Source organism: Tiliqua scincoides, chromosome 3, assembly GCF_035046505.1.
Source record: "Tiliqua scincoides isolate rTilSci1 chromosome 3, rTilSci1.hap2, whole genome shotgun sequence".
NCBI classification, from domain to species: Eukaryota; Metazoa; Chordata; class Lepidosauria; order Squamata; family Scincidae; genus Tiliqua; species Tiliqua scincoides.
Genome location: NC_089823.1, coordinates 113,063,087 through 113,090,589, shown reverse-complemented (window position 1 = coordinate 113,090,589; position 27,503 = coordinate 113,063,087). Strand labels below are relative to the sequence as shown.

The 27,503-nt window shown below is 44.1% G+C and overlaps 1 protein-coding gene and 1 pseudogene across 1 annotated transcript; both read right to left on the bottom strand.

The window, feature by feature from the left end:
- Positions 1-332: 332 nt before the first annotated feature.
- On the bottom strand, positions 333-26,118 carry RAP2A (RAP2A, member of RAS oncogene family). The gene is made up of 2 exons (XM_066620171.1): positions 25,805-26,118; positions 333-4,336 (listed from the first exon to the last, which is right to left on the bottom strand). Exons 1-2 carry the CDS (start codon positions 26,116-26,118, stop codon positions 4,099-4,101), a joined length of 552 nt encoding a protein of 183 aa, XP_066476268.1. The 3' UTR covers positions 333-4,098.
- On the bottom strand, positions 15,895-16,014 carry LOC136646339 (5S ribosomal RNA; annotated as a pseudogene).
- Positions 26,119-27,503: the final 1,385 nt, after the last annotated feature.

Genomic DNA, 27,503 nt, shown 5'->3' with positions numbered 1-27,503 from the left:
GCCAGGAGGAGGGGAAAAAAAGGTGCCGGAACGCTGTTCCGGTGCGTTCCATTACAAAAAAAGCCCTGGATATGGCAGATATTTTAGTTCAACCTCTTGGATAACTTGTACATAGGTAATATTCTAAGGTATTTTTAGTGAAGTGAACATGATTTTTTCCCCTTTTTTTACAGTTTTGCTTCCCAAGAATACCGGACAAATGTATTTTTCCAACTTAGCCAGCTGAAGGAAAAACAACTACATTCTCAACAACTGAAGTAGAAAGAACATAGTGGAATTTGTTTTGTTTGAGCAAGAAAAACAAAAGGGAATGGTACACAAAAACCCAGACATTTCATTAAATAAATTTATTTGTTAAAATAATTTAACTCCAAATACAACTGCTGAGTTTGCATTGAGTTCTATGTACAATTTGATTTATTTTGAAACATCATGATTTAAACAACTGACACCTTATAAAATTTGCTGCATTTTTCAGTTATCAGTTGTAATAGAGTTCAAACAATCAACTGTTAGATATCTTTATTCAACTCTAGGAAATTCCAAATTGTCAATGGTTAAGCCTAGTTTCAAAAAACACACTGCAATCATTTCTTGAAACCTTGATCAAGAATTGATGGAGGAATAATGTACATCGGAATTCCTGCAGATGTCAGGTTTGTTTTGTCATGGATTTTCCAACTGTAATCCAATTGGTTTGTTACTTGCACACTGGCGAAAAAAATGCACCACCCCACCCTAATTGGCAGCATTTATTATGTAGAAAAGCAAAATACCAGCATGTTTGCCCATAAAAAGTAATGGCAATTTTAGAACTGTACTGTACGTAGAATGGTTAATCTACTGTTGGTCCTACCATAAGAGAATGTCTTCAGAAGCTGCTATCAGTAAATGTGGGACACGGACACACACACCTTTAAAACACTTTTAGAACTGATGCTGGTTTGATTAAATTTTTGTGGGGGGAAAGGAATTAACACACTTTCAAAAGAAATTGCAACATATTTCAAGAATATAAACTTAAAATGCCATCTGCAGAAAAATACAAAGCTCTACAAGAACAGCTAAAGAATAGTGGGTCTTTGGATCAAATGATAATATTTTAAGGCATGTTATACCAAAAAAAATTTACTATCATTGGAATCTGATTAGGATACAAAAATAAGCAGTCATCCTCGACAAGCAACTTCCAAGATGTGTAACAGTGCTGATACATGCCGGTATACCATTCCTGCACATTTGTGAGTGAGGGAATACAACTGTGACATATTTAATGAAAGTTACAGGGTTGATACTTAAGAGTGCCACATAATCACTAGGAGACAATGAGGGTTACCAAGTAGACTGGCTTAGAATGGCCTGTCATTGGGCCTAGTTTTTTTAAACCCAGCTTCAGTGACAGCCAATACAGAGATATCAGTCCAATACAGCAATGACCAGAAGAAGGCCAATCAGCAGCACCAGCTGAAAAGAGGGGAGAAAGAAATTGACCACAGGAGCACTGGCACCTCTTGAATTGGCACTAGACAACTGGTGATGATCTATTTCACTTGTGACTCACAAGCTGGCCTAACACATGACATGGAAAAAAGTCCCACGGAAATGTGATTACTTTCAGCCTTAATATCCCTCTCGCTGATGTTTAAACTATGTAACCAAATACACCCATCACTGTCCAACCATAGTCATTAGCAGAATCCAAACAGCACACACACTACATCCTTAGAATTATACATCACATAAGACTGTGACACTTTTGTGACAGCACACAATGCTTTGTCTCCAAAACTGCAACATGCATCATTTAGGAAGTACTTTTCATTTTCATTGTTCAGATTCACATTACCAAATTACTTTCAGATCAGAACCATGCCCATTTCTGTCATAAATGTCATTGATGCCCTTCATTCATCTTAACTTATGCAACTGTTATGACTGCGTAAATGACTGACATGCAAGACAGGAAACATTTTTGGAATTAATCAGCATAATATGCAATCACAATTAATGTTTTGTCTGTTTTTACTTCACTGGTGAAGCTGGTTATTTCCTAAGAGACAGAGCTACTGCTGCAGTAACATTTCTTTTAAAATATTTGAGATACTGAACTCATGACAGTTTTATTCCCTTGATACATGCAGGTTGTCAATACTCGATGCACTAAGGTGCAATAACTTCCAAGGCTGTGCAAGCTGGTTGGGAAGGAGCTACATTTCTAAAGTAGGACCTCTTGCTTAGCATTACACTCTTTGCTTCCTTGTTTATGGAAAAAACACATGCAAGGACTAAGGCAATAGTGGCCTATAATCATCCATCATTATTTATAAATTGTCAGAAAGTGAACTAAATTAAAAGTGTTCTTTTGTGTAAGAAATAAAGTGGCCAAGTGTTGTCAAAGTTCAAAAAATGTTTTCGAATGCAGTTTTTTTAGTCACACTTTAGATTGCAGGTTGTTTTTCTGCTGACGGAGGCAAACATCTCAGAACTCAAGTTCAGTACAGCATTTGTAAAAAGTCACACCCACCCACCAACACACATACACACACACACACACACACAAGACACATACACCCCTCTCCACTCATCTACACAAGGAAACTACACAATTACTCCACAAGACTGAGAAACTCAACTGCAGGGTAGTATTTGGACCACAGGCTCAGTGATATTGCATTTTAAAGGCCAAATTTATCCACTAAGGTCCAGCTCAACATGATCACTCCAGCATTTCAACCTTAGACATTTCAATTGAAAACTTCCTTGATTGTAAGACATCAGAATAGATATATCGGTGATGTTAAGTCATGCAAATTATAATTATTTCACTGCTATGAAAATTAAGATCAGAGGCTGAGCACCATTTCGAAACAATGTTTTCACTCACTATCTGTCACGGCAATAACCAGGGCAACAGTTATCACTGTATGGCAGCACCTGACTAGCATGTTAGGCAACTGAAGAAAAAAACTTTCTCCTCCCTCATCTATGGAATTACAATGTTTGCGTATTCAACTTCTGAGTCAAAGTAACTTCACACAGTTAATTCAATTAACCAAGTTGCCAACATTAAAGCTATCAAATAGCAAATTTGACTTCCAAAGGTTAGTTAGGGTATCACACCAAAGACATAGCCCTTAAAGGCAAGAAATAAACTGGTATCCTTAAACTTAAAAATGCAGGCTGCTCATACAGTCCCCATGAGGTTTCTGCAAAAAGGAACATCTGGATACAACATGGCTTCATTTTCCTTACAGGATGGTACTTGTTAATGTGCTAAAATTTTCCTCATTAGTAAGGCTAAGCAATTTTTTTACCCCCATCACAGTTGCTTCTTCCTGGTTCAGCAAAGAGACGAACATGTTTCCTGCTTTGTAAACAAGAGGGTTCATTTGGTTTCTTGACTGAACGGCGTCCAAAGGAATCCACCATTGCTGAGCAGCAAAGCAGAATACTTAACACATTCACTGTTCTCTTCACAAGCCGGTGATTTTTCAAAGCTTTCTCTTTACTTTCAAGTACTGAGGGAATATTTTCCTTTTCGCAGGATGGGATATTAGAAAGGAATCAAATTTAAAGGAAAAAAACCAAGACTACATTGATTTGCTAATAACCCTATTAACACTTGGGTCAAAGATGAAGTTAGCATATTTGACTGAGTAAACTTGGCCACAAGTGACATCCTGAAATTCGATATGCAGACACTTAAACTTGGTTAGCCTTAACTTAGCACTAGAGAGTGTGCAGAGTGCAAAGGGTCTTTGCTGGTGCTCTCCTTTTCACCATCATGAACAACTTTTAGCTTAATGCAGTAGCTGTTATCTGACAAAGCCAACATACATTGTTTGTGCTCACCCTGTAAATCTGTTGACTATGCCACAGAGTTGCAGGTGTAGGAGATGTGCTGCAGGTAAGTGAACTGTAGAAGCTTATTCTCAATTCTTTCATTAAAACCGATCAACTTCAATGATCCACTTGGAGTTAATGCTGCTGCTCCACTTTGGATTTATCCCGAGAGACCCAACCTTAAACCATGAAGTGAAGTAGTCATTTCTTTACCAAAAATACAGCAAATTAGGTCCAATTCCATCATTTGTAATGCTATTGTATATTACAAGCAGAACAGCATGGATCATCTTTATCTGGCTGAGAGGCATAGTTCATCTGTCTGACAATTTCTGCAAAAAGCTCATCCACCATTGTTTTACTTTTAGCAGAAGTCTCCATAAAAGGACAACCCCATTCTTCAGCTAGGGCTCTGCCTTCACTTGATGATACTTCCCTCTCGCTCTCCAGGTCCACTTTATTTCCAACCAAGATTACAGGCACCTTTTCATACCTGCAACAAAGAGCAAAAGCCAGTTTGAAATAATTTGCAGTCTTTATGAAAACAAAGATCCCTACTATTCTAACATAAAGCCTTTGATCTGAAGATGGTGCCATCATGATTTGGAAATTTTGTGCAGTTGTTTGGAGGAACTTACTGACAGCTATCATGCAAGTGTAACTTTGCTTTGTATTTTCAAAGTGGATACTACAGCTACAGATGGGATCCGCACTTGTAGATCTGAAATCCTATATAGACCACTTCCAGGATACTACGGTATAAGCCATGAAAGTCTCAAGCAGGCCAATTGTCATTCTGCTATGAACTGACAATGCAATATTTAATGGCTCTTTGAGACCACTGCACATGTGCAGTCTGTATCAGGCTGAGTTTATGGAGACAGGAGCTTTTCTTTTAAATTGACACTATCCACTTTAGGGCAGTTCTGTTTTGCTCCAATCCAATAGGCACTTGACAACCTGAATTTACTATGCATGTACACACGTGGTATCTTTGGGGCTGGTGGTAATGCCTGCTCATTCCTAGTGGCTAACAGGGGACATGCCCCCCCCCCCCAGAAGTGGATGGCACTGCCCCATCCTTGGAGACGATTTTCTGGCCACTGGTGTTGCGGCATGTAGGATGCAGTGACTGGTTCCATAGAAGTTACACTGATGATGTGTTGACAACACACTGATATAAGGCTACTGCTCCATGGATGATGGGCTGTGTTGGGGTTTCCAATGGATGCTGTCTACATTATTGGGAAGGGGTGTGCCAGCGTTACTGGGAGGACTGTGTTGGCAATGTGCTCAGAGGCTGAACTTGGGATATGTTGGTTGCTGTGTGGTGTGAGGGCATCCAATTAGTGTTGGGCCATAAGTGTAGTCACAATTTTGAAGATTTGCAACCTACTTCGGATCAAAATTATCTAAGGCAGTTTGAAACAGACAACTCAGCAGCTCTGGATGGAATCAGAGGCAAAAATGCACTTCTTGCTTGCTGTTTCCAGGCAACTATTATAATATGAAGATTATTCATGTTTAAATAAGAACTTAAGTCCTATTCCCACCTTCAGATCTTATTCACTTAACTTGTGGAGGGAGAAACTGTGCTTGTGTGTGCTGGCTACAGCTCTAACCTCTGTGTGACCAGCAGAAGGCGAGAGTCAACCACTATTAGAAAGCCCAGTATAGGCCAATTAGGGACCCAAATGATCAGGATCTTCAACAATGCGTGTTGGCCCAGAAAATGGGAAATACAAAACAACCACATTCAGAAATAGTTTTAGCCAACAGTTTATCAGAATGACAGGCCAACACACATTTTGCTTCCTTAAACGTTACACCAATTCCTGGGTATATTTGGGGTGCCAATTCAAAAAATGGCATCTGTTTTGCCCTATCACATCTAGTTTTGGAGACATGGCATAGCCACTTTAGTGAATGGTTCAAGCAGCTTCCACATGAGGAAGCCTAAACCATGGCTTTCTCATGAGGAAGCTGTTTGAACCATTCACTAATGAGGCTATACTATACCTCCAAAACTAGACGTGATAGGGCAAAATGGATACCATGTTTTGAATCAGCACCCCAAATTCATATCAAACCACCATAAAGTTTGGGGAAAACCTTTCCAGACCCTCAATTTTGTAGGCCTGTGTTATTTGCCAAGCTTCACGTGGGCAACTTGGGAAAAAAAAGAGAGGCATAAAATACAATCTTCAATTGGATGGTTTCAGTAGGCCTGGTAGATATTTTATTTATGCAGATGGGCCTTGGTATCTTCAGGGGATCCGTTCTCAGACACCCCACAGATACAAAAATCACGGATAATCAAATCTGCGATTTTCTGCCCCACAAGCCCTCCAGAGGGCTTTCTGAAGCCTGTAGAGGCAGCGCACGTCTGCCTGCAGCCTCTGTGGGCTTCAGAATGGCCATTTCAAGACCAAAAGTGTGTCTTCTGGTTTCCTGAGGGAATACAGAAGTGACATTTTTATGCCACACAAGGCATTCTGAAGCTTTAGAATGTCCTCTGGAGGTGACCGGAGCACAGCTCCAGTTACCTCTGGAGGGCTCAGGTGGGGCCAAGACTGGTTGAACATGGGTCCGGGGATCTGCGCTGAGCTAGATCTGCGCACACACAATCTGCAGATACAGAGGCACCACCTGTATACTGGTTTCAAACAAAACAGAATGCAACTGTTTCCTGATTCAGGGCCCACAATCGAAGCCAGACACGGAACCAGCAGTAAGAGGGAGGGAAGTGAAAGCAAGGATAAGTGGGAATGAAGAGGTAAATTACACACCCACACTCATAGTTATATAGACAGTGGGGGGAGTGGGTGTATCTCACACTGCCATCACCCCAAAGTGGCAACCCTAAAGGGATGTCCCATCAGGGCCGACACCATAAGTTTGGCCCACCACTCACATCAAACTTAGCACTATGGAAAGATGTTTGAAATGGGGGGGGGGGGGTTTCCTAATCTTTCAGAAAAAGATTAGTGCTTTCTTACAAAAACATGTCCCTGAAAAGCTAACATGGTTCAAGAATAAACTGGAACTTGGGCATGAATGACCACACCATGTTTTGCTGTTACATTAAGATCTAAATACTTAATCTGACAGCCAACCACAGTTTGGTCATTCATGCCCAAGTCCCTTGTTGTCATGCTACACTCTCTTACCCTTCATTTCCTTGTTTGTAGAAATCGGTTTCGCACAACATTCAAGATGAGCAAACTATGAGTGGTGCAAACTAGATCTGGAAACTATATTCGAAAGGTGATCCCCAGTTCTGGTTTACAGGCAAGTTAAAGCTGCCTGGAAACAAGGGTGGGAACAGGCACACATGAGTCCAAGGTTTGGCCATAAACAGTCAAACGAAGCTTCCATGTATGCAGTGGGCAAATCGAGAAAAGTAAATTTACTCAAAAGTAAATTATCTTTCCATTAAAACACATCCTACTCCTGCACTCATAGAGAGGTAAGGATGGTCAGAAAAGTTTCAGAAGAGACACAAGACCACCTTCAAATAATGTTTGAATCCAAAACAAGTTTAAGTCTTACCAAGTGCAAGAAAGCATTTTCAGGGAACTTTCAGCCAAAATACTAGTCCAAATAAATTTTTTTTAAAGGTAAACTACCACTTCCTTGTGTTGTTAAATTCAGACTGCAGCACTCAAATCCATTAGTCAAGCCCCTGTGCATGACCCTTGCCGAAACACCTGCACACTAGAGTCAAACAAGCAGGCAACCACAAGTCTGACTCATCCTAATTATTTTGCTGAACTACGCAAGTCAAAGATAGGAAATTCACTTGCAACACCTCTAGAATTCTAAGTTTGCCACACTGAACAGTTTCAGTATTCCACAAGCAAAATATTGTTTCTTTTCCAACTTTCTGAAGACTTATTATGAAGCTTTCAAAAAGCAAAAGCAAAAGGACCTGCTGCCAACACCTCTATAATAATGATGATCTTTAAAAGGTGTTCTAGGACAAATATTGAGATGCCTGATGGATGCACATTAATATCAGACAAAACAAATTCCGTAACCTGCACACCCCTGAATTTGAACAGATCTAAAGATTTTTCTTTATGTAAGCTTTAAGCAGATTTGTTTGAATGTTTCCATCTAGGGAAGGTGCTTTTTTTTTTTTTGTAAATAGTCCTTCTTTAAAACTGAAAGTTTTAATAGTCCCAATAGTCACTGAAAGTTTTAATAGTCACAATAGTCCTTCTTTAAAACTGAACGCCAGATAACAGTGGCTAAATGAATATAACCATACCAAGACGATAATAAGATAGACTAAGCAATCACTTCTTTCAGAAAAGTAGTGCTTAGAACACAGGAAATTGTATTATAGTTACTGTAAACTTCATCTAAAATGTGAGGGTTTATTCTAAAAAGTTATGATTCCTAGATCTCATTTAAATCAATGGAACTGAAGTCAATCACATTACAAGTACAGTAAGGTGACAGCCACTCTTTATAGCCTTCATAGATCTCACAAAGGCTTTCGACCTGGTCAGCAGAGACGGCCTCTTCAAGATTCTCCCCAAGATTGGATGTCCACCCAGGCTCCTCAGCATCATCAGATCTTTCCACAAGGACATGAAGGGCACTGTTGTCTTCGATGGCTCCACATCAGACCCTTTTGACATCCGAAGCGGAGTGAAGCAGGGCTGTGTTCTTGCACCAACCTTGTTTGGGATTTTCTTCGCTGTCCTGCTGAAGCAGGTCTTTGGAACTGCAACAGAAGGCATCTATCTCCGGACCAGATCAGACGGAAAGCTCTTCAACCTCTCCAGACTGAGAGCAAAATCCAAAGTCCAGCTGAAATGTCTGCGTGACTTCCTCTTTGCCGACGATGCAGCTGTCACTACCCACTCTGCCAAAGATCTCCAGCAGCTCATGGATCGTTTTAGCAAGGCCTGCCAAGATTTTGGACTGACAATCAGCCTGAAGAAAACACAGGTCATGGTTCAGGATGTGGACTCACCTCCCTGCATTACAATCTCTGAGCATGAACTGGAGGTTGTCCATGACTTTGTGTACCTTGGCTCAACGATCTCCGACACTCATTCTCTCGACACCGAGCTAAACAAGCGCATTGGTAAAGCAGCTACCACGTTTTCCAGACTCACAAAGAGAGTCTGGTCCAACAAGAAGCTGACGGAACATACCAAGATCCAGGTCTACAGAGCTTGCGTCCTGAGTACACTTCTGTACTGCAGTGAGTCATGGACTCTTCGCTCACAACAGGAGAGTAAACTGAACGCATTCCACATGCGCTGCCTCCGACGCATCCTCGGCATCACCTGGCAGGACAAAGTTCCAAACAACACAGTCCTGGAACGTGCTGGAATCCCTAGCATGTATTCACTGCTGAAACAGAGACGCCTGCGTTGGCTTGGTCATGTCGTGAGAATGGATGATGGCCGGATCCCAAAGGATCTCCTCTATGGAGAACTCGTGCAAGGAAAGCGCCCTACAGGTAGACCACAGCTGCGATACAAGGACATCTGCAAGAGGGATCTGAAGGCCTTAGGGATGGACCTCAACAAGTGGGAAACCCTGGCCTCTGAGCGGCCCGCTTGGAGGCAGGCTGTGCAGCATGGCCTTTCCCAGTTTGAAGAGACACTTTGCCAACAGTCTGAGGCTAAGAGGCAAAGAAGGAAGGCCCATAGCCAGGGAGACAGACCAGGGACAGACTGCACTTGCTCCCGGTGTGGAAGGGATTGTCACTCCCGGATTGGCCTTTTCAGCCACACTAGACGCTGTGCCAGAACCACCTTTCAGAGCGCGATACCATAGTCTTTCGAGACTGAAGGTTGCCAATATGCTAAGGTGTCTCACCAATTTCAATGGTACTTAATCAAGATCAACTTTCTTAGGATTAAACTGCATATTACTATCATCCCAGGATGCCAAAAATCTAGAGTCTATCGAAGAAGCAGGCATTTCCAAAAAATGTGGACTTTTCCTTTGGCAGAGGAAGATATATTTGAAAGCTCAAAGAAATGTCACATTTATATTTAACACTATAAAGAGCAAAATTAAATCAATGTACAGTGATGGATCTAAGAATCCAAATCAACATATTCGGTACCTGTTTTAAATAAGACGGATATTAGCAATCTGCATGGTTGTTGCTGCACCAACAAATTACCCTGGCCAAACACTCTCATCCTCCAGCACCCTAAATCCATAAAACTGTACTCAACAGAATTGGTCTCAGCACTTGAGATTGAGGGGTAGCTGAACACACACACATGCTCCAGGATCAAGGACACACAGCCCAGAAATTTACCAAGTGAATGGTATTCTTGCAGCATTTCAGAAAGCAGAAGTGTTGAGTCATTTTCCATCTGCAGTCCATCTAAGATTCACGCTTGACTAAATTGTTTTATTTTAATGTAATAGTGCAATGCAGAAACCAACAGAACTATGACAACGGCAGTCATGACATGACATGTTAAGTAGTTTTATGCAATGTCTACATGTTTATATTACAAATTTTGGTATTTCTTCTTGATGCACACAAGAAGAGAATCATTTTTGAAAAGGACAAAAGCAGTCATGATATGTGCCCAAATCCTGCATGCTCACACTTGCTTGGGATTTGCAGATGTTGCACAGGTAGTGGCAGGAGATCCTTACATTTCAAACAACATGTTAGAGTGCGTTTTAAAGAAAGACCTGCTAAGCTGGCAGTACAGCAGCTTACATTTTAGCTTCATTTACACCATTAGACTGAGACTTAAATCATTCTTTTTCACAGCTAGCAGTTGGGCGGCCCAATCCTAACCTGCCCTGAAGCAGGCAGGCAGGTTGGTGGGTCTGCCCCACATCCAAGAAAGAGTTGGGGCCAGTTGCGGCTCAGTGCAAGGCAATGGGAAATTGCTTCCCCTTACCCTAGGTAACACTGCAGCAGCCCCAATGGGGATATTTGGATCTGCGCCACCTTAAGAGGTAGCACAGATCCAAGCAGCCTGGGATAGGATCCAGCATAAGTGCTGGATCCTGGCCCCGTCCCCGCTTACCCGCCACTGGCCCCATGCCCCAAACCCCTCCCTCTTGCCCTCGCAGACCCACACGCCGGCCAAGCTTGGCAGCATGGTCTTACCTTTAATGCCATCTGAGTGGGGCTTGTGTCAGCCTCCCTCCTTTCCCACTGGCACGAAAGTGCTTTATGGCACTTTTGTGACACCAGTGGGTCAGGGCAAGTGACTTGGGCTAGCCCACTCCCTTTTCGGGATTGTGCCCACAATTTCTCACTGGACATAATCCCTTCCTTTATTTCACAAAGGCAGCATCCAGAACAGAAAAGTATTTCTATCATGATGCTAGTTTCTTCAACATACGCAACACTAGGCAGAATATATATTTTGAAGAATACAAACCTATATATAAAGCAATATCTTGGAAGCACAGGTGACCATATTGTGAGGCACATGTTCAAGACTTCTAAATGAAATATTAAAAGAGTTGTAGACACAATTTCTTAGAAGATACCCAAATATTAATACTTGGTATCACTGCATCCTTAGAATCCTCAAGTACACTAGACAGTTAAGAACAGTCAGAATGAAAACCTGTTGATTTTAAGACAAACACCAATTCAAATTGTACCCCTGCTAAAAATAGCAAAATATCATAATTAAAAAAGCAGCAACTTCTTTTTAAAAAAGCACACATATTGTGTTAGCCAGGGCTTCATTTCTGCACTATACAAAGTTTAGTCAGGAGGTGGCACAAGTCCAAGGAGGGGGCAAGGGCGCCTTATGAGGAGGTAAAGGGAAAAGTTTCCCCCTTGTCTCTGGCAGAGCTGCTTTGGGCCCCTATCCTGCACTAATTCAGCGCAAGCTTCTTGACTTGCCTGATACAGCGCAGGGTAGGATTGCACCTTTAGTCTTGACTAGGGGTGCCCAAACCCCAGCCAGGGGGCCACTTGTGGCCCTCGGGGGCTCCCAATCAGGCCCTTGGGGAGCCCCCAGTCTCCAATGAGCCTTTGGCTCTCCAGAGACTTGCTGGAGCTCATGCTGGCCTGATGCAACTGCTCTCAGCATGAGAATGACTGTTCAACCTCTCACCTGAGCTGTGGGACGAGGGCTCCCTCCACTACTTGCTGTTTCACATCCGTGATGCAGCAGTGGCAGCGAAAGAAAGGCTGGCCTTGCTTTGTGCAAGGCTTTTTATAGGCCATGAGCTATTGCAAGACCTTCATTCATTCATATAAGTTCCATCTCTAATGAATTCATTTATGTAAATTTATTCAAATTTTAAATGTAAATTAATTCTTTTTCCCCCCAGCTCCTGACTCAGTGTCAGAGAGATGATGTGGCCCTCCTGCCAAAATGTTTGGACACTCCTGGTCTTGACTAATCACCACTGAATTTAACGGAACATAGTCATGACTAACTGTGCAATCCAATGCATGTCTACTGATAAGCAAGTCTCACAGTATTCAATGGGGCTTATTACCAGGTAAGTGCGCAGAACAGCGCAGCCTTAGCCTTATCAATTTCAATGGGACTTCATTATAACTCACTTCTTTTGGAAGCAACCCACTCTACCAGAGGTTCCCAAACATTGCCTTTTCATGGCATCCCTACAGTTTTGTTGCCATGTGTTCCTTTAAAATTGAAATTAGCCTGCAGTGCCTCTGTGAGTTTGTTGCAGCACTACACTGTAGCACATGAGAACTGAAATGAATATATTGAAGCCACAATATTTGCTGCCTGTACACCCGAACTCAACTTCAGAACGACAGGCTTTAATGTGAGAAAACACTTAAAAGATGCCTATTTTTGTTTTTTTATAACATGACAGCAGTATGGGTGCTAAACTTAAAATTCTGACCAATGCTGATTAATAAACTTTTCATTAAAAAATTATTGAACAACTCATTTATTTTAAGATCTATGTCAAAAGGTCTCAGGCAAGGGATGACAAAACAGAGCATGTCTTCCAAGGGTTTTAGGGCAGGGGTTCCCAAACTCCTCCAAGGGAGTTGGGAAGCGTCTAAGTTGTTGCGAAGGTGTGGCGGGGGAATGCGCCCCCAATGGCACTGCAGCGATTGCGGCACCATGGGGACCCAGGGCACTTTAACATATCTGGGGGAGGTCAAGCAGCCTCCTGGAGGCTCAGAGCCCCCTCTACAAGCCTCCCCACTGCAGCACTGAGCTACAATTGCCAAAGGGTTAATGCTTTAACCCTAATTTTTGCAAGTTGCACACCCACCAGTTCCACATGTCTCTCTGAAGTGTTCTTGGGAATCCATATGTATGGGGAGTTGTAACCTGAACTTGTTAGCCATGAGACTCTAGGGTGCCTAATGGTTTTGGTCATCACATTCTGATCCTAAGAGTTAAAAAACCTGACAGGTAGGGATTCATGAACTCAGGTTGACTAAACACTGACTAATCCAGTGGTTGCCCAACTGTGCTACAGCACCTGAGGACACCAAGATGAACTCACAGGGGTGCCACAAGATGTCTTCAGAGGGCTCTTCTTCCTAGCTCTCCTGGGCATTGTGAGATCTTGTGCGATCTAAGATGGCGACAGCCAGGAGGGCTGGAAAGAATACTGCTGCAAAAGAAGGGCAACATGACAACAGTAAGTTTGGGAACTGCTGGACTAATCTCTTCTATATGATAACTGCCTGATAATCTGCTTAATTTAGATTAAGAAGAACTACAGGTGGGTCCGTGATATTTGCTGATTCAGGACCCAAGCAGTTCAGACCCATGGACCCACTGGAGTCTCATGGACCCACTAGAGACGAGGAAGCTGTGAAGCCTCCCCAGCCCTCTAGGGCAGGGTGTCAAACTCGTTTCATACAGAGGGCCGAATAGCATTCATCATCCCTGTTGAGGGCTGGAAGTGATGTCATTAAACAGGTCATAACCAAAAATAAACACTTTTTCTCACTTCGGAACTCATTAGCTGCAAATGACAGAAGAGAAAACATGCAAATCTTGGATCATATTTCAAGATAAGGGACAGTCCAATTTTCATGTGGACTTCCCTTTCAGTAGTAACACCTCAGCACTGCTCAGAAGTTGAGAGCCTGAGGGCTGGATAAAAAGCTTTTGCAGGCCGCATCAGGCCCCCAGGCCTTATGTTTGACACTCCTGCTCTAGGGGACCTTAGAAGGTCACTTCTGGTTTTTTGTAAACCCTGGCCTCTGCTTACCTCTTGTAAGCAGAGATGTACAAATGAAAATGAGGATATCTTTGTCACATTCAAGATAGCTGTGTTGTTCTCAATATCAGCTTATTTGAATACAACAACGTTTATTTTATTGGCCATTTCTAAATTCAGCGGTATGCGGTGGACTCTCGGTATCCATGGTGGATCCATTTCTGGACCCCCCCACCCCCCCAGATACCAATTTCCATGGATGAAGAGAGCCCTCAAAGGACCTCCCTTAATGCAACCAGAAGCTCCATTTTGCTAAAAAGCTGTACAATGATCCAGAATGCCAGCCAATTAACCAGAAACTTCCTAGCAGTGGCATAGTGTGAGTTACAGGCACCCAGGGCAAGGCAAGTATTGTGCTCCCTAACCCGTGGACCATTGTAATTAAAGTAAAATGAATTTAATGCTAGTATACTCAAATTTATTTAAAATCACCTTGTTTTGATTTGTGCAAATTTTTCAATAACTATTGATCTCTACATTGAAATCTCTCTCAATTGACAGAAATGGGTGTTGAACAGTGTGGATCTTGGGGTACCCTGGAAGCCAGACTTGACTGGGCCAGCCTAATAGGTCAACGAAGAATCTGTTATTTCCCAACAAAGCCTCTCCTTCATCCACAGGCCCCTTGGGACAGTGGCCACGCTGGCCCAGGACTCACTGACATCAGACTCCAGCATCAGCTCTCCCTTTCCCCAGCCCTTTGGGCTTGCAGGTGCCCCACAGCACCGCCTGCACATAACTGCCTGGTGAGAGTCCCATGTCCACTTGGTTTTTCGCTGCTGCCATGGAGTTTAAGAAGGGTAGCATCTCCTTGTTGACCTCCCCATCAGAGAAGCAGAAGCTCAGGCGGCAAGGACAGTGGCAGGGAAGGACAATTCGAGGGAGGCCACCGGGCACTACTTCTCCAGCTTGAGGACGTCCTTAACCAAGAAGCCAGGCTAAGTGGTGCCCATGAGAAGGCGCTGCCTTTGCTTGCAGCATTTGCGCAGACCAGCTGCTGGTTATGGATTCTGAGCCACCTCTGTAGCCAGGGCAGGTGTGTCATGGCAAGGGGGGCCAGGCTGGCGCTGTGCCCCTTTGGAAGGAGGGGGAGCTTGAGCTAGCCTCCCTGAGCCAGAGAGGGAGAGGGAGAGGCCCTAAATTGCACCTAGGGCAACTGCCCCTGTGGCACCCCCACGCTCTGCCACTGCTTCCTAGGAAGCTGTGAAACCTGAGTGATGATTTCATTCCAAAGAATTCTATAAACAGCATTTTATAACCCTGTTTCACTGCAAATACTGTTCCAACATGCATGTAATGTTCCAAACTCTACTAGGTAGTGACAAATTATATCAAATACCTCTCAGTAGGTCTCTTTCTTAACCTCTGCTTCTGCAAGCACTTTCAGCCTTTGTTAATCTGACCACACATGGTTTCTTACACCACCACAGACTCTCAATATTAGCAGGTTAATGCTTTAGCCAAGTTCTCAGAAGGTAGAACCCTTCCACTGAAATTCTCCCGCTTAGGGCCCATCCAATCCAACTTTCCAACATTGATGCAGCCACGCCAACAGCAAATACACTGCATTTTGCAGTAAGGAAGCGATCAGAGGCCTCCTCAAGATAAGGGAACATTTGTTCCCTTGCCTCAGGGCTGCATTGTGGCTGCTTTGCTGCTGGAAAATTGGATTGGATTTGGCCCTTAATCTGCTTGTGTGAAAGTGCTAACATAAAGATGTTGAGTCACATTTTCATTAGGTTTTCCATTTATTTCTCAGCTCTTGTTTCCATGGCTAACACATGTTACAATCCCGCAATACTTCACTGTTCTTAATTGGTTGGTTGGCAACCTTCAGTCTCGAAAGACTATGGTATAAGCCTACAGCACCCAGTATTCCCAGGCGGTCTCCCATCCAAGTACTAACCGGGCCTGACCCTGCTTAGCTTCCAAGATCAGATGAGATTGGGCATGAGCAGGGTAACAGTTGCTGTTCTTAATTATAGTATCTTCATAAATACAGGTTTAAAAATGATTTGAGAATAAAGTCAGTTTTCAGAACTGACTTGTGCTATTTAAAATGCATAATTCTTTCAAATATCTAAGGCAGTGGTCCCTAAACATTTTCAACTGGCGACTCCCTTGACCTACTCTGCTACTGGCTGTGGCTCCCCATTAGGGCTACAATCCTAGACACTGATGAAAAATCCACGGGTTTTTCATAAGGATTCTGTGGTTCCCTTGGCTGGTTTCTGCGGGTCCTTGGGGAGCCAGGGCTCACAGTTTGGGAACTACTGGTCTAAGAGAATCCTAAAAAAAGTCCAATGTGTGAAGTTTTGGAAGACTTTGCAAAATATCAACTCACAAACAATGAGTTAAAACTAATATTGAAGCCAGGATCACTACCAAGCCTCGAAAAGTCAAGAATAAGGAATTCTGAAGCTGGCAGACAATTCTATTTAAACAGAGTCAAGCTAAACTAGAATATTATAAATGTATTCTGGAAAACACCAAGATAAGACCTCTTTCAGAAAAGGCTGTTGAAATGATAGTGTTATTACAAGGGTAGCTCATCTAGTTTCAATAAGTGCTCCAGTTCCAAGAGACATCATTATCAATCAGTAGTGAAGCTTCAACTCCCTTCTCTGATAAAAAAACAGCAATTTCCATTACGAACGAGCAGTACCTATATTTCCATTAGTAGGAGCAACAGGATTGCTTTAAAGTCATGGATAACTACTGAATTGTCTATGACATTACCACAAGTCTTTCCCCCCATGTCACTTCCTACCCTCCCCCCATTTTTTAGTGTATTTTCCTCCTCTTTATAAGATTCCCTCTTCAGAGGTTATATAACCAACCACTACTGTGCCAGAACACATGCCCCCTACATTTAGATTTTCTTTGAAAAGCTTCTCACTTATGGCTGGAGTTTGCCATTTTGGAGGCAGCTGAACACCCACTTCAAGGCTACAGAAACAAACATCTTGCCAAGACAATGAGTGCTATTATAGTATTAGCCATCTGTGGCTACAGCAGGAAACAGTATCTCATCTAGAAGAATCCTTACACTGCTTCATAAATGACTTAGCATGTATGACTTCAAAAACCAACAGTCTCAATTTTTCTATTAACTTCATGAATGACGTGACGTTAATATCTAAAATCAACTTCCTGATTTTGGAAGTAGGCTACATCAAAATGCCAGATGCAAGGGAGTGGCACCAGGATATACATAGTTCTCTCTTGTGAGCTCCCTGAGGTATCTGGTGAGATACAGAAAGCTGGATTAGATGGACCTTTGGCCTGATCTAACGGGACTCTTCTTATGTTCTTATGACAAGAGACCAGGATTTGGAAGTGTAGTTATGCAAAGGGAAGTGTGAGAGTTTTGGAGTGGATTTGACAGCAACATTTAGAACATTTTAGTGTACTTCTTTCATACTCAAGAATCCATTAAAATGACTCACTTTTACACTCTTCTGTCCACAGATACATGCCAAAAAACATCTTGGTCATTTAGGGCTCAATCCTAACCCCTTATGTCAGTGCTTTCCAGCACTGGCATAGTGGCGCCAATGGGACATGTGCTGCATCCTACACTTGGGTGTCACTCACAGAGACCTCCTCAAAGTAAGGGAATGTTTCTTCCCTTACCTCAGAGCTGCATTACCCATATGTCAGTGCTGGAAAGCACTGACACCAGGGGTTAGGATTGCACCCATAGTGGCTGTTGTGGTGGGAGACTTCAGTGTGTTCTATCAGATTTTTCAATTATTTCAGAAGATTTCACAAATAATTTTGCAATTCTGCACCAAAGATTATATTAAAGTACAACAGCTCAGCCTTTATGTAAATACTGATATTTTCTAGAAGGTTACACAGTGCAGTGATGGAGCCACAGTAAGAATTAGAACGGTGCATATTGTAACAAAATTAGGGCACAATCTTAACCAACTTTCCAGCACCAAGGTAAGGGCAATGCAACTCTGAGGTAAAGGAACAAACATTCCTTACCTTGAGGAGGCCTCCGTCAACCGCAGGATGCAGCACATGCACCACTGGCACAGCTATGCCAGTGCTGGAAAGTTGGTTAGGATTGCACCATCTGAAAATCTGCGCCATCAAGATTGCGCCATCAAGAAAATCTGGCACATACAAAGAGTACAGTATGAAGCGCAAACTAAGGAGTCGTGCCTCATATTTTTTGAAGCAAATCTTGCTGAGTTAAATCCGAAGCAGGGATACTCTTTATAGACAGGATGAAAGGGCAGGAGGTCTGGTCTAGAGGATTGAGCCTCCATTTGCCTGAAGATAACATCCGCAGGTCGCCAGTTCGAGGCCACCGGCACCGTGCAACCTTGAAGCAGCTGACAAGCTGAAGCAGAGCTATTCCATCTGCTCTGAGCGTGGGAGGATGGAGGCCAGAATGTTGCGACCAGATCAAGAAAGAAACATCTGAATGTTGTGGTTTCTTGAAAGATAGACACCTTCTTTCAAACTGTAAAAATCCCTACGGGGATTTAATTTGCCTGCCTATGTAAACCTCCTTGAATAAAGTCTAAGGAGAAATCTGAGGACCAAGAAAGGCGGTATAGAAATACCTGTATTATTATTATTATTACTATTATTTAAGGTCCTGGGGATGTTGCATCCTCTGTCTGCCAGGATGAAGCCCATGGCAAAGGGAAGATCAGGCTTATCCTCACCAGCAGCCAGAGAAGGAAGTAGTAGTAGACTACTTTATTTGTATATAAATCTATACAAATAAATAAATACACCCCTTGCAAAAGAGGAAAGGCAAGATATGAATAAAAAAATATATACCTCATACTTCCATCACAGAATTCAAGTAAATATCAAGTTTTTGTGCTTCAATCTTAAAATGCACAATGTTTTCCTTAAGCTGCTACACTAACAGTTTAAAAGATTTAACAGGACAATTACACCACAAGCCATTTCTGGGGTATTATTTTGTTATACTTCACTTGTGTTTCAAGATTTTAAGTTTTAATCTGTAGAACAAAAATGATTCGAGAACAGAATTAAAAACACTCAAACCTGAACGCCCTGGGGAAAATTCATCCTCTAATCCAGGGGTGTCAAACTTGTTTCATACAGAGGGCCGAAGTTAGCATTCAGGGCTCCTGCTGAGGGCCGGACATGTCGTCATTAAGCAGAAAGTGACATCATTAAGCAGCTAATGGCCAGAAATCAGACCTTGTTCTCATATAGAAACTCAATAATTGCAAATGACAGAAGAGCAAATACGCAAATCTTGATCACGTTTCAAGATTTGGGAAAGCCCAGTTTTCATGTGGGCTGCCATTTCAGTGGTAACGCCTCAGCAGCTGAGAGCCTGAGGGCCAGATAAAAAGCTTCTGGGGCTGCATCCGGCCCCCGGCCTTATGTTTGACACCCCTGCGAGTCTAATCTGAAACAAATATACATACTGAACTTTGTGAAACTTCGCAGGATCTGCATGATCACTTCCTTCTATGCTGCTGGGACTCACTCAGAAAGAAACTGGTATATAGACCCATGAGCATTACAATAAGATTCTGAGGAACTTGGGGACAAAGAATCTCTGTGACAATGTAGATAGGAACTTTTCTAACACCTTAAGTGATACTTTAAATCTGAAACCACTTGTTAGTGATGAATATTTGCAGTATTTCAGTGGAAAATGTGATTCTACAATTACCGGGCAGCAATGGTTACCAACTAGCAGAGACGTTACTTCGAAACTTACGTGAACCAATGCTCATAACTACTACAGGTTCCAGGATTTAGGCTGAGGCATGCAGTTAAATTAACGGTCATGCCGTTTGACAGATATTAGTTTTTGCATGCAACTGTGCAATTCAGTTTCCAAAGTCTAGAAATACAATGGTCACTGGGATATGTATGCAAGGGAAGGCAGTAACTGCAGACCCAGAACCACCTCAAAACACAGCTGGGGTGGGGGAAGCCATGACTTCTGTTCATATCTTGACTCATATTAATGGTGGCATGAACTGGTCCAGAATCAGTAATGTAATTCACATCCAGAGACTGGTACTTAACATGTTATGACAATGGCATATGTGAACGCCTAACAAATGTATTACAAAGCACCTCTTGGAATACGTTGGGGATTTTAAGACGTAATTTGTCAGGTAATAAAGACGTTGTGATTTGTATAAAAAAAGATAAGGATAGACACGGAAACAGCAATAGTACTATACTGCCATTTGTGGAAGCATCAGACTAGATTCTACAGACTTTCGGTGACTGGTTAGCTTGAATGTTGGAAAATATATGCTAATGACTCTGAACTAAGCTAGAATTTCCCCAACAATTGAAGAATTGACCAGTTAAAAACTAATTTCATGGTTTAGGTTTCTACTCTCACAGAAACTATGGAAACGCTAAAAGTTAGCAACATAGACCATACGTCTTTAAGACGTCTATCATTTAAACATGGACAAAAATACAGAATTAAGTTTTACAAGACAGAATGTATCATATATAGTGAAGATCGTGTGCATTTTAATCAGTAAAAATAGATGGACAAGAAAGCCCATGTTTTGTAATCCATAGTCAGCGCACACTCAGTAGCATTTTATAGAAAGAAAAAAGTGTGAAAAAAACAAGACTCATCTTTCACATGTAAATACAGAATCACTATGATATGCTTTGTTAATGGAATTATGACCACACCTTCACTCTAGAATTACAAGATGGTAAGCCCACCAGTAGGCCACTGGTACAGGGGGGTAGGCCACTGGTACAGCGAAGTAGATGCAGGGGAGCGCACAAGGACGCAGGTTGTGTTTTGTTGTCTTGTATGCTCCCTGAAGCATTTAGTGGGCCACTGTGAGATACAGGAAGCTGGACTAGATGGGCCTATGGTCTGATCCAGCATGGCTCTTCTTATGCCACAGACACATTTAGAAAAAACTATATTCTGGATGCAAAGTTTATTGTGGTGCCTATTATTAGTTAAGCTCAAGCAAAAACGGGATAATTGTATTAGGAGACATGAAGCAGTTCTTGCACAATGCTTTACAACAGTGGTTTTCAAACTCTCCAGGAGACTTTGAGCCACTGTAAGTGCTTGCGGGGGCGGGGGGAGGCAGCGGGGGCGGGTGGAAGGCAGCAGCGCGATCCCCAGGATCACGCCACTCAGGGGGCTGCAGGGACTTGGGAGCACTTGCCCAAGCCTCCTGCAGCCTCCCCAGGGTGCAGGGAGCCCGGTGCGAACCTTTGTTAGGGCTCCCCGCAGCAGTAATGTGATTGTGCTCTGCCTCTGCAGGGAGGCTGCAGGAGGCTTGGGTAAGTGCTCCGAAGCCCCTGCAGTCCCCTGAGTGGCGCGATTCTCGGGATCGCGCCATTGCATCCTCCTTGCCTCCAGGATGCCCCCGCCCCTTAAGGGGGCAGAGGCCAGGGCCCACAGGCTGGGGCGTCACAACGCCCCAGTTTGAAAAGCCCTGCTTTACATGGTACACAACCAGAAAGAGTAGGGACTACTGTGATAATGTTTGGCTGCCAATTCTCTAAAAATTTCCCCAAAGATGTACGGACAGATAGTTCAAATTTCTTTCTACTTGAGCTGCTTGTTCTTTCTTCTAACTATTATCTAGAAATAGTGTTCCACCACTTGTCAGAGTTAGCTGGACTTGAGTCTTCTAGCAGTAAATACGTAGCAGTAAATACTATAGGAAGAAAGTACATTTCACTTCTGGGTCTTTGACAGGATGTAGAAAAGCAACAGATAAAGCTCCATTGACTGGGTACATGAACAAGAGTTTGAAAAATATTATAAGAGCCAAATCCTATCCAACTTTCCACACTGATGCAGCTGTGCCAACGAAGCATACACTGCATCCCGAGGTGGGGGGCAGTCACATGGACCTCTTAAAGGTAAGGGAACTAAGGGCTGCATTGCAGTTGCATTGGTGCTAGAAAATTGGATAGGACTGGGCCCTAAGATAGTTCAAACTACAGCAATACAGATACCTTGTACTTTTGTGCGGTTAGGGACCAAAGCATGGATGAAAGTCAAAGCATAGCTTTATTTAGCTTGGTAATTTATTTGGACCAGTGAAAATTGTGAATACCGTAACTATATAACACATGTGAATGAATGTGAAGTCTAAATAAACAGAAATAAAAGAAAAATAAACACAAGAACACCAATAAACATCATGGAAGGTTGGATAAAATTGGATGAAAGAAGAAAGCATGTGGACAAAATGTGGTTATAACTGAAAACAGCTAATAGAGCAAACCAACAAAAGTAACGTGGATGAAGTATTGCTGTATTCTGCTTTAGACTTTATGGTTAGCATGTGCTTTTAAAGATTGAGGGCCCAAGCCTATGCAAATTTCTAGGGCCAATGCAGCCCCAACAAACATTCCCTTGTCTTGAGGATTCTGTAACTGCCCCCCCCCCCACTGTAGAATGCAGCACACATCCCACTGGCATGACTGCATCAGCACTGGAAAGTTGGATAGGATTGCGCTCTGTGGTACACTGCTCATCAGTATGCCACCAATGCAACTTGAGTGATATCAGAATAACTACAGCAACAGATATGAAAATAGTATGGTAAGCAAAACTTAAGGACTAAATTGTACAACACATTCTGATAAAAGATTAGTGAATCTCAGAGACATACCATTCCTAGAAGCCATAGGAGCAAAGGGCCTTGTTGCTTTTAAAAATGAAAAGGACCTTTCCAAGCATAGTTCAATACCAGCTAAGATTATGAAATAATTTTATATTGTAACATTGTCCTCATCTATGTATATAGTCTCAGAGATAGTCACTACAGGGGAATATGCTAAAAAGAACGCTTAAACTCTTAAAAAACCAATTATGGACCCTTCTCCTAGAACTACTACACTAGTTGTTAACAATGAGGACTGTAGCTTCAAGGAAAAAAAGAATAGATTTCTAACACTTTGTGTATTTGCATTCCTGACCACTTTCATGGCTGATAAAGTACTAAAAACAAAGGACTGGCAATTTCTGGTTGTAATATATCACTATATTTCACATTAGGAAGAATGTTCCCTTAAAATAGATGCAAGGGTGACTTTGGATAGAGATGCAACCACCTCTCTCCACCATGCTTTCACTCTAAAAAAACAAGATATTTTACTGAAGTTACTCTTTTTGTCTGCTCCTGCTCTGAGACTCTACTATTATCTGAAGCCCCTCACCACTCACTATGTCTTTTTCAAATGGGAGTACTTAAAGAGTTCAAGTTCATGTGCGGCTAGGATGCACAAAACAGGACCTTCTCTATGGTTGCTCTACAAAACCTACTCTCTGAAGAGACCTGCCAGCTGTTTCCTTGTATACCACCATAAGCTTGTAGATGCCTTTTTTAAAACACACAATCAGGCCTTTGATTAATTGTAGAACCTTTTACTTTACTGCTAAATTTTCCCAACATATTTTTCACTTATCACAATGCTTTCTAGATTTCTTTTGTGTTTCTAAGTAATTCTGCAGCTCCCAAAGTCCTACACAGACTTTGAGACAGCAATAAGTATTTGCAGGGTGGGAGGCAGAAATGGCATTACTGCTGCAATTAAGGGTCTTGAAACATACCTGGAAGGTAAAACTGGCCTTCTGTGGAGCTTGCAACCTCCTCTGCACACCTCCCCGCTGCTCCAAACTGCTTCTTTTGGTGATTGCAACCCATTCCCAGGTTACGATCACAAAACCAGAAGTGGGTCACTATCACCGAAACAGGCAGTTTGGAGCAGCAGGGAGGCCCGCAGGAGTTTCGAACCCCCTGCACCCCACAGGAGGCTAGCACTACCCCCTAGATATGTTTCAAGACTGTTGATAGCGGCGGCAGCACAATTGTGGCAGTGCTGTTGCTGCAGCCATTTCTGGGTCACTCTCCTTAAGGAGAAACAGCCCTCTTCCAGTTCTGCTGGTAGGTCATGATCCACCAGTTTGAGAACCATTCATATAGTTTATTGGAAATTGCTCTGGGTATGGTTTTTTTTTGGGGGGGGGGGAGAAAAGTGGTATAAAAATGTTACAACAGACTAATCTATGGATTTTATAGGCCTGAAGGGTTCTACTGCAATACAAGGGGATAGATTTTCAAAAGCTTTTCAGCTCTAAAATTTGATATTTTCATTCATATAGGAAAGACAGACACCAAATAGCTAGAAACATCAGCTTTGATATAAAAATCCCAGGAGCTGAGCAGAGTATTCCTATGCAGATTTACTCCAAAGTAAGACTTACTGTGTACAACAGGGCTAACTCCCAAGTAAGCATGCACAGAATGGCAGCCTTCATACAGTTTCTAGAAATATCCTTTCTCATAACACAGGCCAACACACATTTTGCTTCCTTAAACATTACACCGATTCCTGGGTATTTGGGGTGCCGATTCCAAAAATGGCATCCGTTTTGCCCTATCACGTCTAGTTTTGGAGACATGGCATAGCCTCTTTAGTGAATACTTCAAGCAGCTTCCTCATGAGGAAGCTGCTTGAACCATTCACTAGTGAAGCTATACTATATCTCCTAAACTAGACTTGATAGGGCAAAACAGATGCCATTTTTGGAATTGGCACCCCAAATTCATATCAAACCACTATAAAGTTTGGGAAAAACTTTTCTGACCCTCAGTTTTGTAGGCCTGTGTAATCATTCACTAAGGTGTCAAACATCATGCCGGAATTATTTCAATATGAAAGGGGAAAGAATAAAAAATTTTCCCAATAGGATATGCTTTTTGCAAATCATGTGAATTAATGACAAAATTCAAAAGAGTTAAGGCTCGAGAAAATACCCGAATTCTTAGCTAGATGAAGAAAGCTTCACACAATCAGGCAAGAGAAGGGATGTTCTATTTGGGATGTTACAGAACATATACCTGGAACAGAGGAGGGTGGTTCAAGGGAAGTGCAAGGCAACCAGCATGGATTATGAGCGCTGAGAGACTAAGTGCAAGAAGCTGGAAACAAAAGCAGCACATAAAGGGGTCAAGAGTGGGAGTTGTTCAAGCTGTTGGAAAGGCAACAGAAGCCACTGGGACAGGATGGAATGAAAAACTGAAGGCTCTGTGCGTGGAAACAGATTGAAACAAAGGCAAGGACACGGAGGACAGAGAGGTCGGGTTGCAAGGCACTGTGTGGGTGTACACAAAAAACCAGATTTGTCACCGAGTTCGTGGGAAGAACTGAATGCAGGGCACTAAGGGCCCAGTCCTATCCACCTTTCCAGCTCCGGTGTCGCCATAAAGCAGACCCACGGTATCGGAACAGCATGCAGCGCTGGCATAACTGCACCAGCACTGGGAAACTGGATAGGATTGGGTCTCATCAGCTGTCGGACTACATGCAGGACAAGCCAGGAAGTGTCTCTGCTGCATTCAGAGGAGGCTACCTGCAGGCAGGGAGTGGACGAGAGTCAGTCCAGCGTACTGACATGAGTCGGTAGGCTGGGGCTTACCGAGTGCCGGGGCTGACCGGTTTTGGCATGCTGAGGTACGGGCAAATGAACCCCTGGGAAGGAAGACAGGGGCCGGCGGTGCAGAAAACTGCAGAGTGGGTGTCATGAGAGGAAGGCTGTGTGGGCGTCACTGGGAAAGGCAGTGAGGATGGGCAGAGGCAGTGTGGTTGAGGGGTGGGTGGGGAGGCAGGTGAGGCAGAGCCCTTCGAAGAGCGCTGCCAGGGAGGCTCCCCACCCACCCCTGGTGGACGGCGCCCCCTGCAGGAGCCAGGCAGAGCCGCCCTCCGGGGAAGGGCGGGGTGCCGGTGCGGTCACCTCTTGACGCGGATGATCTGGTCGCGCATGGGGCGGATGTCCTGGAAGCTCTGCTGGTTGACGAGGCTGTAGACGAGGATGAAGCCCTGGCCATTCTTGATGTACAGGTCCCGCATGGAGGCGAACTGCTCGGTGCCGGCCGTGTCCAGGATCTCCAGCACGGAGGGCGAGGCGTCCACCTCGATCTCCTTGCGGTAGAAGTCCTCGATGGTGGGGTCGTACTTCTCGATGAAGGTGCCGGTCACGAACTGCACGGTGAGCGCCGACTTCCCCACCCCGCCCGAGCCCAGCACCACCACCTTGTACTCGCGCATCCTCCTCCTCCTCCTCCTCCGCCTCCGCCTCCTCGCCCGCAGCCCCGCACAGACCACAGCCTGGGGCGCTCACCCCCCGGCGGCCGCCACCGTCAGCCGTTCGCCCCCCGGCGGCGCCGCCATGGTGAGAAGAAAGCGGCAAGGAGGGGCCGGGGCCGCCTTCACGGGCCGCTGCTAATGCGGTGGCGGCAGCGGGACTGCTGCTGCTGCGGCTGCCAGGAGGAGCGAACACCCCGCCCCCTCATTCCTCGTAACCACGGAAACGACCAACCGGGCAGCGCCTCCGCGCCCCGTCACGTGCCCCGCACGAACTGCTCTCCGCCAATCGCCGCGACTGGAAGGGCTGAGTGACACGCTCCGCTCTCGGTGTTCCTAACCGCCTCGCTCCCACGTGACCCTTCCGTTGTCGCCTCGGAAACAGAGGTCCGCCTCGTCTCCTCCCGCTCCTACACTGCCTGGTTTGGAGGGCACGTGGCTCCAGGCGAGCCAACCGGATTCGCCGATTCCCATGACGCGTCAACCTCGGCGGCCCAATCAGCTGAGGGTGCTGTTGCTGCTGCTGTGGAAGGAGGAATCTTTGGCTTGTTCCTTCCTTCCCTCCCTCCCCCCACCCCACAAGCAGCTTCATGATGGGATGTGGGCTTGGTTGTGCAGGGGGCTGCTACAAGCCTGTGCACACTTACCTGGGAGTAAGCCCCATTGACTCTAATGGGACTTACTTCTGAGTAGACATGCATAGGCTTCGGCTCTGAGGCAGGATCTAAGCGGGTGTAGGAAGAAGTGGGTGCAGGTACTTGAGGCTTTGTCCCTGTTGGGAACAGCAGACATGGTTGAAAGCAGAGGGGTGTGAGAGGCAGGGCTGTGCTGTGGGTGGGGAGGCAGGTGAGGCAGAGCCTCCCCACTGGAGTCTTTCAAAAAGCACTGCCGCTGTGTGAGGCGCACAAGCACCCGCAATCCACACACTCTGCTCTCTGCACTCCTTCCCTTCTCACTCTGCAGTTGTGGGTGCTTGGGCGCTTCACACAGAGGTGGTGCTTTTTGAAGGACTCCGGTGGGGAGGCTCTGCCTCACATGCCTCCCCACCCATCACAAATCCCTGGTGAGAGGTGGGATGGGCAGAAGGGGTACAGGGCAGGAGCAGCTTCCTAGAGTGGCTTCAGTGCTGGGGGATAGCAGAGCTCAAATCCCTGACCCCTGAGCAAATCACTCTATGAGGTGACTGGTCCGGAAGATGTCCCCTGCCTGCGCCGCTTCTGGCCCACCGCAGTTGTGTCCCTTGCACACCACCATTGAGCTTCATGTCATGACCAAGCAGGAATTTGAACCTATATCTTCCATGTGAATGTTGAGAAGACTTGTATCAAATCCCAGAGCAGCCATGAAAC